This window comes from Saimiri boliviensis, chromosome 16 (assembly GCF_048565385.1).
Source record: "Saimiri boliviensis isolate mSaiBol1 chromosome 16, mSaiBol1.pri, whole genome shotgun sequence".
Lineage (NCBI taxonomy): Eukaryota > Metazoa > Chordata > Mammalia > Primates > Cebidae > Saimiri > Saimiri boliviensis.
The window spans coordinates 3,646,984-3,659,048 of NC_133464.1; the positions used below are offsets into that span (position 1 = coordinate 3,646,984).

Here is a 12,065-nt window from a genome sequence, read left to right on the forward strand (position 1 = left end):
TACAGAGTGATCTTCAGTGTTTAGTAATGAGGCTCCAGGCTTACAGAGTGATCTTCAGTGTTTAGTAATGGGGCTCCGGGCTTACAGAATGATCTTCAGTGTTTAAAATCCTGCTTATGGATGAAGCCTTAAGAACAGTAATATCCAATATTGAGATTCAACAGTGCACTAAATGACTGCTTTGGACATGGGGTCAGAGGCCTGGCTGGGAATTTTGGCCCTACCTATTCTGTCTGTGTGACCGTGGACAACTTTCTGAGCCTCTCTGTGCCTCATCTGCAAAGTGGGGAGAGTGACTGGCTGCCTCATAAGGATGCTGTGAGGACCATGAGGTGACTCTTTTCAAACACTTGAACCCTGCTTGGCCCAGTGTGTGGGCTCCAGAGGTGTTTTCTGATAATGGAAGGGTTGACGTTCCTCACCAACGTCACAAAATCCACCGGCCATGCTTTGTCATCCACGTTCCTGGCATCTCTAGGTGTGTGATGCAAGCCCACCCTCCACTCTTGGAAAGTGGTGTTCGGACGCAGGTGTGAGAGGGAGGAGTGGACAGGAGGCCAGCCAGGGGCGCCCAGCAACGAGGCCTGGGTGTGAAACAGAAACAACCCGCCATAGCTCGGGGAGTCCCAGAGCCCCAGAAACCCACACCCGGGCCTCGGAGCTTTCCCAGCGACTGGCCTTGGGACACAGCTGTGGTCTGGGTGTGTGCTGAGCACACTGGCCTCTGACCCTCCCTGAGCATCTGAGACATGCGGAGCTGTGCCACTCTGGGGGTTGCTGTATGAGTGACAGTGTTGGAAGCCACAGATGGAATTAGACGGTGGGTAGGTACCGGCGAGGACGATGCAGGGTGGAAGATACAAGCTCAGTTCTTGGAGGACAACACAAGGAGCCTTTACCTCGGCTCACAGTGCACATGAGACCTCTGCGCCTGGCCTGTGGTCCCCAGACCCCGTGATCACGGTGCAATCTGAAGATGCCCTGAAGCTCCAGGGCGCGCAGAACGCGTCTGTCCACTTTCCTAACTGGCAGTGCTGTGTGCCACACCACTGTTGCTCTCCACAGCCTATCGCGGGAAGTAGTGAGGGCATCATTTGTGCAGCAGAGGCATCGGGAACACCTGTCTGCACTACTCATCCTGCACACGAGGGACTCAGTTCCCGAAGGAACAATTGAGAACAGCTCTGGCAACGCGGAGTTATCCAAGTGGTGCGCCTTCCCAGCCCGTCACGGGCCCAGTGGGAGCGACAGCCAAAGGGGAACTCCTACCGCCCAGAGAACTCGCTTTTCCCGGGCTGATGGACACAGACACAGGGCCCCCTCTCAGGGTCCAGCCTTCCCTCTGATCTAGCGGAAGCCGTGGCTCTGTGTTCCCCGCTGCTCACGGGCCACAGAGACCCTGGAGCACAGTGCAGAGGAGTCTGGGTGCAGGTAGAGGATCTCAAGAGTCATGGTGAATGGTCAGGCCCCCACTGCCAACACCAGACGTGCCAGCCTCGTGAGCAGCACGGTTGGCCCTGGCACGGGCTCTGTGAAGAGCGCCCGGACTCTTTCTCACATGGGCTCTTCTGCTGGGAGATGCCCAGGCCAGCAGACAGAAGCCCAGGCCCTCCCAGGTGCTAGAGACAAACACTCTAGCCTTGTTTATTTCTGTTTCCTGTCAATCAAAATCCTAAAGAAAGAATTCTGTCCTGTAGATTCTTCCCCTAGATCCTGGGATGGAAAAGCATAAATGAAAATCCCCAGAGGTGCGACCCCTTTCCAGTTCTAAACGCGAGGTTCCATCTCCGCCCCTGCGGGCGATCCCCTGTGGCCATGGCTGAATTTTCTCTCCCAGCCTGGCCCCAACTAAGTGTCAGCTACCAGACTCATTTTTCTATAGTGGCAAATGGCAGTGGGCTTCCCGTAGGAGTGAGATCAGTTTGTGCTGAGATGCTGGACACGGCCATGTCTGGGGTGGGGGATGCAGGACCAGAGGCAAGATGGGCGAGGGGGACACAGACCGGGAAGATGTGGGAGGAAGGCTGGGTGCACTCGGGGTTCGCGCCATGCATTACCTGTGGGGCCTGGGGGTCCTGGTAGGCCTGGCAATCCCTTGGGCCCTCCTGCGCAACCTGGGGACAGACAGGAGAAAAGATGAGCCCAAGCAATCCTAAACACTCAGCCCCAACGCCTTGAGGATCACCAAGGTCAAAAGCACGAGCCGTGCAAGCTGGCTACCATTTCATGATCAGAGTAACTTAATGATCTAATTCATCTTGGTTCTGATGTAAATAAAGTTTGATTTCCTTGTGTAATGAAATCTGAATATCAGTACAAAATGCACACGAAGCCAGTCTAGTCAAATAAAAACTGGCGCTGTGCTGGGAAACGATTCATTCCCTCCCAGGACAGGTGCCTCGGAGCAAACCGAGTGAGACCGGCTGCTCTCTGCCAGTCAGTGTGGACGCTTTGCTTTTGTCTGGAAGTGTCTGCCAGCGATGCAGACAGCCTCAATTTCAAAGCGAATTCTTTCACTTCTCCTTTGTGACTTTGCATACATTCAGAGAGAACCACAGCCACCCTGAACAATTAAACCACGGCTGCAGGCACTTCTGGCTGGTGTGGCCAGGAGCAGCGACACTCGGCAGGGGTACTGTGCCATCTGCCCTTTGTCTAAGAGGCCCTCTTGTAAGAACAGTCACTCTGGGAGCGTTCCTTTGTTTGCGTGCCTGGGAGTCTGGACCAGGCTCCCATCCCGGCCCCGCCTTCTCTGCCCGGTTCCTCCTGGCAGCACATGGGCCTGTGGAGCCGACTTGGTCTGCACTGGCTCTTTTCAATGGGAAAGGATTTCTGATGAGAGGGGATTGGTCAAATGTCTCTCCGCTTCTACCAGGTTGTTATTCATGTCATGTACAGTGTTCATGAGGCCACTCTGCTAGCTCTGTGGAAATCAAACGTGGCTTGCACATATTATTAACATTTCTTAGCCTATGCACACTGCAAGAGCTTAACCAGCAGACCAACAGAGTTCTCTAGCGTCCTAAAGCCACCTGCACTTCCCACTGTACCTGGCTGGATGGCCTCCTGTCTGTCACCTGCAATGGGCCTTCTCACATCTAGGTCACAATCTGGGGAAGACACAAGGACAGAGTGAGGCAATTTTGAAACGAGTAAAAGTTACTGGCTCGTCCTGGGCGTGCACGCGTGTGAAGGGGTGTGTGTCGGTGTGTTGCGTGTGCTGCTGGTGGGGACAGGGAACAGGAAAGCCATCTCTGAACTTCTGGGCATGGCCTCCGTCACTGCAGCCCTAGAGGAGAGGCTGCGTGTTTCAGGGGCTGAGGCGAGGCTGATGGGGGCCCAGAAACCCCACGGTTGGGTCATCCTTTGCACATACGAGAACAGATGAGGCAAAACAGCATCGTCATCTGACGCTACGGGGAAACATCTGTATGACAAAGAAAGTGCAGAATGTCTCAGGGCTGTGACAGGTAACTGGGAGGATTCCTTCATACCTGTTTGTCCTGGAGTCCCTGGGGGGCCGGGGGGGCCTCGGAAGCCGGGTGGTCCAGGTAAGCCGCTGTCTCCAGGGAAACCACGTTGGCCTTTGAGGCCGGGAAGGCCCAGTCCTGGGGGACCCATTTCTCCTGGAGAACCCTTCGTTCCAGGTATTCCTGGATAGCCCGGGTCCCCTGGAGGGCCTTTGATGCCATCGCCCTGTGTGAAAGTTCAGTTTACTATTCTTAAAATATAAACCAATGTTAAAGATCGCCTCGACTTCCCCGTTTCCTTTCCCACTTCCCGGAATTCTGAGCTATGGATCCAGAACAGAAAGATGACAGGGATGAACAGGAACCTGGTGCCATGGTCTGCCAGGTCACAGGCCGGTGATGGACTGAGCAGCAGCATGAGCAACGCCACGGAAGCCGGTGCTGGAAGCGCACGCACATGCTTTAGCGCTTCTCTCTCTCCACCCACCAGTTTGCCTGCATCAGCCTGTGCCTCCATCCCCAGAACGGCGAGGACAGAGACTTGTGTGTTGTATTGTGGGTGGAGGGAGAAACACATGAATTTGTTGATATAATTTAGCATCGGTGACACAGCTCCTATTCACAAGGGACACTACGTTGTTAAAGGAAAGGAAGTTCATTTAGACAAGGAAAGAGCCGTGTGCTGCTCAGAAGTCAGGCGAGATTACAGGATTGGGAAGGAAGAGGGCCACCCTGTGGATGAAAGCACCAGCTGGGGGGTGCAGGTGGGAGGTGCAGGGACGGGGTGGGGAGGCCGGCAGCAGTGCTGTCTGCATGTGCTGGTGAAATAGCCCTGCACGTAAGCCACCCATCTCCTGAGCCATGGGACGAGGCTGGGTGTTCTCATGACAATGAAGCAGAGGCTTATAAGAAACCAAACTCTGCTCTCCACCAGTGCCACAGCCCCATCCTTGGCACCTGCTCCTCGCCAATGCCATAGCCCAGTGTCACCTGCTCTCCACTGACAGCACAGCCCCTTCCTTGTCAAAGGCATGACAGAGCAAGGCAGGGACACCGGTGCAGCCCTCTGATTAAGGGATGCACCCCTGTGTGTTAGCTGTTTTTCACAGGGGAGGGGAACAGGCTGCCACAGAGATCACAGGGCAGACGCCCCAAACTCAGTGGACGGTGACGGGGATGCTGCTGCTGGAAGGTGGCATGGGCAGGATCACGAGCTTTCTAAAGGCAGAAGTTGAGATTCTCGGCTTAGAGATGCCACCGAGTACGGAAGGCACACGAGCACTGGGAGAAGCCCCCGCACCTGGAGAATAGGAAGCTGAGGCTACGGGGTTCTCCCTGACCCTAACCCTCACCCCCACCCCAACCCCTGCTCTGACCACCTGCCCACAGCTGGGCTGAGACTGGCTTGGGAGCTGCAGGGGTGGGTGGACTCCACGGTTGGACACTTCCTGTCACCGACTGCACAAAGGTACCAACTCCAGGAAAGGCCACCATGACCGTAACAAATCCAGAATCAAACAGACCACACACAGACACACAAGAGCACACCATGCACCCCACACACACTCACCGCCCCACCCCCACGTGACACACTGAACAGGCAAAAGACGGTCCCAACCACAGGAGTCATTAGTCATCCTCCTCTTCTGGCTGAAGTGACCAGTTACGGCTTTGCCTCTTATTAACCCTGTTGCCTCCCAGATGAGATTTTTAAGATACCCAATCATGGAATTATCTGTGTTCTCTGGCCTCAAAAAACTGCACTTAGATTGTAAGAATGTGGGCTGGGTGTGGTGGCTCCTGTCTGTAAAACCAGTGCTTTTGGAGGCCAAGGCAGGAGAGTCACATGAGCCCAGGAATTTGAGACCAGCATGGGCAACAGAGAGAGCTCTCGTCTCTACAAAAAATTGTAAAAACATTAGGTGGGTGTGCTGGTGCGCACCTGTGGTCCCAGCCACTTGGGAGGCTGAGGGAGAGGATGGCTTGAGCCCAGGAGTTCGAGGCTGCAGTGAGCTTAGATTGCACCACTGCCCTCCAGAGCGTTACTACAGACGTGACCCACATTAAAACTAGAGGAGGTGTGGGTTGTGGAATGAGGCAAATGAGCTGCAGATAGAATTCAGGTGTGAGGCTCTGAGAGGAGGAAGAGAATTGTGATTTTAACTGTCCCCCATGATGCTGAACTCTTAATTCCCGGACCTAGACCTGTGACCTGATTTGGAAATAAGGTCTTTGAGGACGCTCAAGGTAAGATGAGGTCTTTAGGATGGGACCATTCCCAGATGACTGCTCTCCCTATAAAAACCGGAAAGTTGGACCCAGAGACAGACACACAGAGAGGACAGATGGTGGGAAGACAGAGAGGAGACGGCTGTCTGTAAGTGAGGAATGCCGGAGCTCCCGGAAGCCGGGAGCGGGGCAGGCACAGCTCCTCCCGCACTGTCTCAGAAGGACCCAGGCCTGCAGACACCTCGATGTGAGGCTTCCAGCCTCCAGAGCTGTGAGACCATACATGTCTGATGTCTAAGCCGCCCAGTCTGTGGGACTTTGTGGCCTCAGCCCCAGGAAACTCATACAGAGAGCTTAAGGAGGCACAGGCGTGGTGACCAGAGGGAGGAAAATGGAATCTAGAAGAGAAAGGTGAGAACAAGGTTGCAGGGCCTGAGGAGAGGGAAAGCTCCGGAGCTGCGGTGGGAGGCGTGACGGTGACGGCAGGGAGGGGCTCAGAGGCCGGAGGGGGCGCAGGAGGGGTCTGGTCTCCCTCTGTGGTTGCCTCCCTCGCCTCTGACCCCAGCCTCCCCCGAGGAATCGATGCTGGGGTCGCTGCAGGTTACTAGATATCCCCTCCTTCAACACCAGTGTGTGTTGGTTGCAAAAATAAAATTGGATCTTTTAGGATTTACCTTAAAAAAATAGGGTTCCACCACCTATTTTAGAATATTCTATTTTTGTGGGGGGAGTATCTTATTCTCTTATACCAGGAGGAATATTATTTATTAGGTGGTTGACTTTTAAATGTTCAGTCAGGGCTTGGCTTCCAACTTAACTCACTGTTTCCTAAAAGACCTGATCTCTGCTCTTTAAGAACGGACCGAGCCGTACGAGCGACCTGTCCTATGCATGGGTGGTCTGCTGCTGAGGTCAACAGCGCTTGCTTTGTGGGCGTCAGGAGAACATGAAGGACGATGAAGAAAGGTCCGAGCGGCTGCGCAGTCGGTGGCTACTCACGGGAGGGCCTGGGAGGCCGGGGAATCCATCGAGCCCCTCGCGGCCTGGGATGCCATCGTCACCTTTCATCCCGGGGACACCTGGGACGCCGGGCTGTCCCCGCTCACCTGGGAAGGGATTTGCATGTGAAGCGGCTCAGCCTACACCCCCAGGAAGACTAAGTGCCCCAGGGGCTGCGTGGCCACGGCGGAACTGACCTTTGGCTGTGATTGTTCTGGAATCTCCTTTTGCTCCTTTGGGCCCGGGAGCACCAACATTGCCAGGGACTCCCTGTGGAAAACAGACAAAAAATATTTCTTCCTCCTTGCTACTGTGAGGGCATCTGGGAAGATGGCTGGCAAGCGTTTTCCTCTCACACAGCCTGCAGGCAGTCACCCGTCACCAAGCCGAGGGGCATCCAAGGAGCGCTTTCTGTGATGCTGGACATGCCCCCATCCAGCTGCCCAGGCTGGGGGCCACAGGCCGCAGCGGCTTCGAGCACTGGAGCTGCAGGTGGTGGGGCTGAGGAATGGGGTGGCACGTTGTCTTTAATTTTAAATAATTACAATGCAGCTGGTGCGGGGATTCACACCTGTAATCCCAGCACTTTGGGAGGCTCAGGTGAGCAGATCGCTTGCGGAGTTTGAGACCAGCCTGACCAACACGGTGAAACCTCATCTCTACTAAAAATACCAAATCTTAGCAGGGTGTGGTGGCACACACCTGCAGTCCTTGCTACTTGGGAGTCTGAGGCAGGAGGGGCAATTTCTTGAACCTGGGAGGCGGAGTTTGAAGTGAGCTGAGATCTCGCCACTGCACTTCAACCTGGGAGACAAAGTGAGACTCAGCCTCAATCAATCAATGAATACAACGCAGCGGAAGTGGCCACAGGTGGTTGGACAGGGAAATCCAGGTCTTAGGCCCATCCTCAGTGTCCCTGGGCCCTGCCAGAGGTGTGGACACACAGACCGCAGTCCGGGGCAGCTGAGTCACTGCCGTTTCTCCACAGAGCCCCAGGGGTCCACGGGGCTAGCGCCTTTTGAGAAGTACTGAACTCAGACTCAAGGTGGCTTCCTCTAAACCACAGTCACTTAGGAGCGAAGGAGGTTAATCCAGGAATGGAGGATACAATTTTCTGATAATTGAATATTGAGAACAATGAATGGTATTTAAGAGACCATCTGTTTCCTGCACTGAGGTTACAGCTGGGAGAAACACACTTTAGAAGGAAGCCGCCTGCAGGGACTCTCAAATCGCAGCCTGGAAAATCGTGTCCAGCTCTCCCCACGAGCAGAAGTGAGCAGGGTATCCATCTCAGGGTTGTGTTTTCAAATGTGGGCTGTGCTAGCTTTTGGCATATCTTGGTTGACGTTATTTCCAAGAATATGAGAATGTGTGGAGCTGCTTTAATTAAATGGGATGTTGCAAGTGTTTGGAGTTTCTCTTCTCCTAGAAAATTCCACAGTCTTCATTTATTTAGTTCTTTGCAACTATTTTAGAATGCAAATAAGTTTGCATTACTTTGGAATCTAGGAGAGTGCCTCACACACACACCAGGCCCATTAATCAATACACGTTGTGTACACAGATGGAGGGATGGGTTTAGTGACCCACTCCCACACTTTAAACTCTGCCAGATGCTACCAGTACAAATATTAAAAACAAAGCAAAACTAGCCAAAAAACTCCCAAATGGTCTCAGGTATTCCCACTGCCGTGGGATTTCCAGACACAATCATAGAATTCAGTGCAGGACACCAGGCACAGCCAGCAACGTTTGAACGGAAGTTCTGTGGGCGTGTGTGCTGAGAAGGTTTGAGACATTTCAGGGGTACAGAATGGGATCCACTGGGCTTCTAGGAAATACTGAATCACGTTTGAAACAACTGAAGATCCTCCTAGCTTTGCCATTAGTATATTTGCAATTCCTACCACATGCACTTTTTCTGAACACTTGAGCCACTTTTTCTGCTTAGACAGCCATGATTTGGAGATTGTATCCTTTCTAAACTGGGAAAAAAATACGGCACCTGGTATTCTTTGTTGCATTTCCCTATATTTTTTTTTGAGAAACCTAGGGCATGGATCAGCGAGTGCCCAGGTCTCATTTCGCCGGCACCGCTCCGGGCATGAAGCAGCTGGGAGCCATGAGCGTCAGTGCCGCAGCTCGGCGGGACCACTGTTCTCTTCCATGCTGTGGAGTCAGATGGTTCAGGCTTCCTTGGCCAAGTGTCATGAGCAATTATTTTTCCTCTATTGCTGAATATGTAAAATAATGAACTTTTTGCTTTCTAAATTTCCCAAACTTCTATTTTTAGGTTAAAAAGTCAACAGAAAGTATAATTTCTTTGTCTACATTTGAAATTCACTTTGAAATCTTAGGTCAGCTAAAATCCGCTGGGGAAAAAAAAGGTCTGCTGCCCGTGACCTTTTTATAAGGCAGAGAATAAAGGCCATGAGCTGATGTGTGTGGGGCCCACACTTCCACACAGGTACATGCACTCCTTAAAAATCAAAAGGTCTTGCTTTTTATCAGGTTATGGAAGCCTTCCAACAATGCTAAATCAGTTCTTGCTGAACTTGAGAAGGTGAATGTTCAATAAATAATTGCTTCACATTAAAAAGATAGCAGTTTTTTTTGATATACAATTCATATAGCAAAATAGTCACTGTTTAAAGGCATAACATTCCGTGATTTTCAGTGTTTTCACAAGGTTGTGCCACCATGACTATCATCTAATTCCAGAACAGCTTCATGATATCAGAAAGAAGCCGCATACCATTAAACAGCCACTCCCCACCCCCACCCCCACCTGCAGCAGCCGACAATGAACTTCCTGTTTCCAGGGTGCCTGTGTGGATATTTCATGTGAATAGAGCCCGACAGCACGTGATAGCATCTGTTGTTCTGTGTGGGTCTTAATCCACATGGCATACCATGTTCCATGTAAAGGGGGGTGCTATTCCATTGTACAGATGCTGCATAGAGTTAGCTGAAGCGTTCATCAGGGATGGATATTTGCATGGTTCCCATCTTCTGCCTATTTTGAACGATGCGCTCTGAACATTGGGGTGTGTGTGTGTGCGTGTGTGTGTGTATGTACATGGTTTCAAGTCTCTTGGGGATACACCTAGGAGTGGCATTTCTGGGTCATGTGGTCACCCCTGATTGAACTCTTTCAAGACCTGTCAGCCGCACCCCTTCTCAGTCTCACCAGTGGACCTGTAGAAAGTCCGTCTTGGAGTGTGTGGGTTTTTCGAATGGTTTAGCCATCCCGTGGGTCCATGAGTGTTGCTGGTATGAAGCTGATAAAAGGCAACAACAGGACACCTGGAGAGGCCTCAGAGTGTCTTGCCAGCTTCATGATGAAACTCACCTTGAGCCCTGGGAACCCAGGAAGGCCATGCTGGCCAGGGTCTCCTTTGTCCCCTTTCCTCCCTGGCTCCCCGTTGATGCCTGGGAAGCCCTTCGGTCCTGGCAGTCCCGGAAGACCTCTGACAGCTTCGTCGCCTTCTACACATCTGCAGTCCCCAGCATCACCTGCAGATGAGGGAGAGGAGGGCCTCCTTGTTCCTCTCAGTGTGGCAGGGAGAGGGTATCGGGTGTCAGGAGAGGGTGTCGGGTGTCGGGAGAGGGTGTCAGGTGTCGGGAGAGGGTATCAGGTGACAGGAGAGGGTACTGAGTGGTGGGGAGAGGGTATTGGGTGTCGGGAGAGGGTATCAGGTGTCGGGAGAGGGTATCAGGTGACAGGGGAGGGTACTGGGTGGTGGGGAGAGGGTGTCGGGGGACAGGAGAGGGTACTGGGTGTGGGGAGAGCTGGGCGCTGTGGTTGGTCCTCTATGGACACTACCTGTTCTGATAGGCACTGTGAGCCCCATTTCTTAGATGAGAAAACTAAGGCTCAGACTCAGTGACTCACATGTTCACTCACAGTCTCATGGGGTTCAGAATTGGACTCTGATGTTTACTAAAGATACTTAAAAACTGAGACCACATTCAGAGGCATAGGTAGAGTTGTGGGGAGTGTGAAGGAGTTTAAGGAACTCAGCACTCAGAGGTGAAGATTGCCACCACTGGGCCAGTGGGCTGAGGGGAAGAGCCGGCTCCAGGTAGTGGGCAGGGAGGGAAAGAGCCCTGGTCTCAGAGGCCAAGGTCATGGAGGGTCACCGGTGAGCAGGGAAAACGTGTCTGACCTCTCTTCCTCTGCCATGGCTGAACCAAGGGAGCTAAGCAGCAAGGGAGCACCATGCTGGTGGCAGGGATTGGCTCCCCCAAGGCAGAGAGGATGCCCAGTGGGGAGGCCCCACTTCCCCAGGCCCTGCAGTGCCTGCTCTCAGGTCGTGCCCATCCACAGTAGGGTGCTAAATGCACTGCCCATCCCACATACGCCAAAACAGCCAGGGCGTGGTGAATGCCAGGAAGTGCTCCCCACACTCAGGGAAAGGGGAGCTGAGCAGGAGCACACCCTGCACCACACCAGGGGCCTACAGAGTCTCACAGAGGATGGCCTCGAGCTAGAGGCAGCGCCTCTGAGGTGACTGGGAAGGGTCAGGTGCAAAGATCACCTGCTCCAAGTTCACCTCCTCCTCGACGGGGAGGGAGACTCAGGCAAGCCACGTCACTCCGCTGGGTCTCAGTGGGACCAGGGATGGTGACTATACCAGTACCTCGAATGGACAGAGGTCTCTACGCAGACTTCTGTTACACTGCCTTGGAGCTGAGCCATTGAGACCTCACCTGAGTGCAGCCTAAGAAGTAACTGTTTCCCTTTCAACCCAGCAGCGGGCTCAGCGCTGCTTGGGAAGGTCAGTGACGAGGAGAGCAGGGACGGTGAAGCCTGGGGGCCGCGTGCTCAGACGGCACCACCGGCTCCAGGCGCCTCGCTCTCAGCGTCACCGTCATGGGGACAGGAGGCTGGGAGAGACATGCAGGCTGATTTACATCTCCAAACACGTGAGTGGGGACCGGATTTCACCTTCTGCAAGGTAAGGGTACTCGGAAAGGCCAGGCTGTCCTCCTCATCCCACGTCTCCCACACCCCCTTACCTTTCCGTCCCTTCTGTCCGCGGGCTCCAGGGGAGCCAGAAAGCCCAGGGAAGCCCACTCTTCCTTCTGCTCCTTTCAGGCCAAACAGGAAGCCTGGAGAGACAACCACAGACACAAGGCGTCAGTCCCACGGACGCCTGGGGTCCCATTCACATGCAGGGCATTGGCACCGTGGCTGCCCGGCGCCCCACCCAGATGAGGGGCACCAGAATCACGGACGCCCAGGGTCCCACCCAGACACGGGGCATGGGTCCCACCCAGACACGGCATGGGCACCAGAGACGCCCAGCATCCCACCCAGCTCAGGGCTCCCCAAATGACCCATAAACCCCAGTTCCATAA

The 12,065-nt window shown here is 53.7% G+C and overlaps 1 protein-coding gene across 1 annotated transcript in view; it reads right to left on the reverse strand.

Moving 5' to 3' along the window:
• Positions 1-12,065, reverse strand: part of COL4A2 (collagen type IV alpha 2 chain) — a 200,266-nt gene that overhangs the window by 39,279 nt on the left and 148,922 nt on the right. Inside the window, exons 21-27 of the mRNA XM_003928248.4 lie at positions 11,724-11,816; positions 10,054-10,217; positions 6,896-6,968; positions 6,699-6,805; positions 3,495-3,696; positions 3,051-3,110; positions 2,058-2,114 (exon numbers count right to left, since the gene is read on the reverse strand). Coding sequence (XP_003928297.2) covers positions 2,058-2,114; positions 3,051-3,110; positions 3,495-3,696; positions 6,699-6,805; positions 6,896-6,968; positions 10,054-10,217; positions 11,724-11,816 — 756 coding nt within the window. The remainder of the gene's footprint in view (positions 1-2,057; positions 2,115-3,050; positions 3,111-3,494; positions 3,697-6,698; positions 6,806-6,895; positions 6,969-10,053; positions 10,218-11,723; positions 11,817-12,065) is intronic.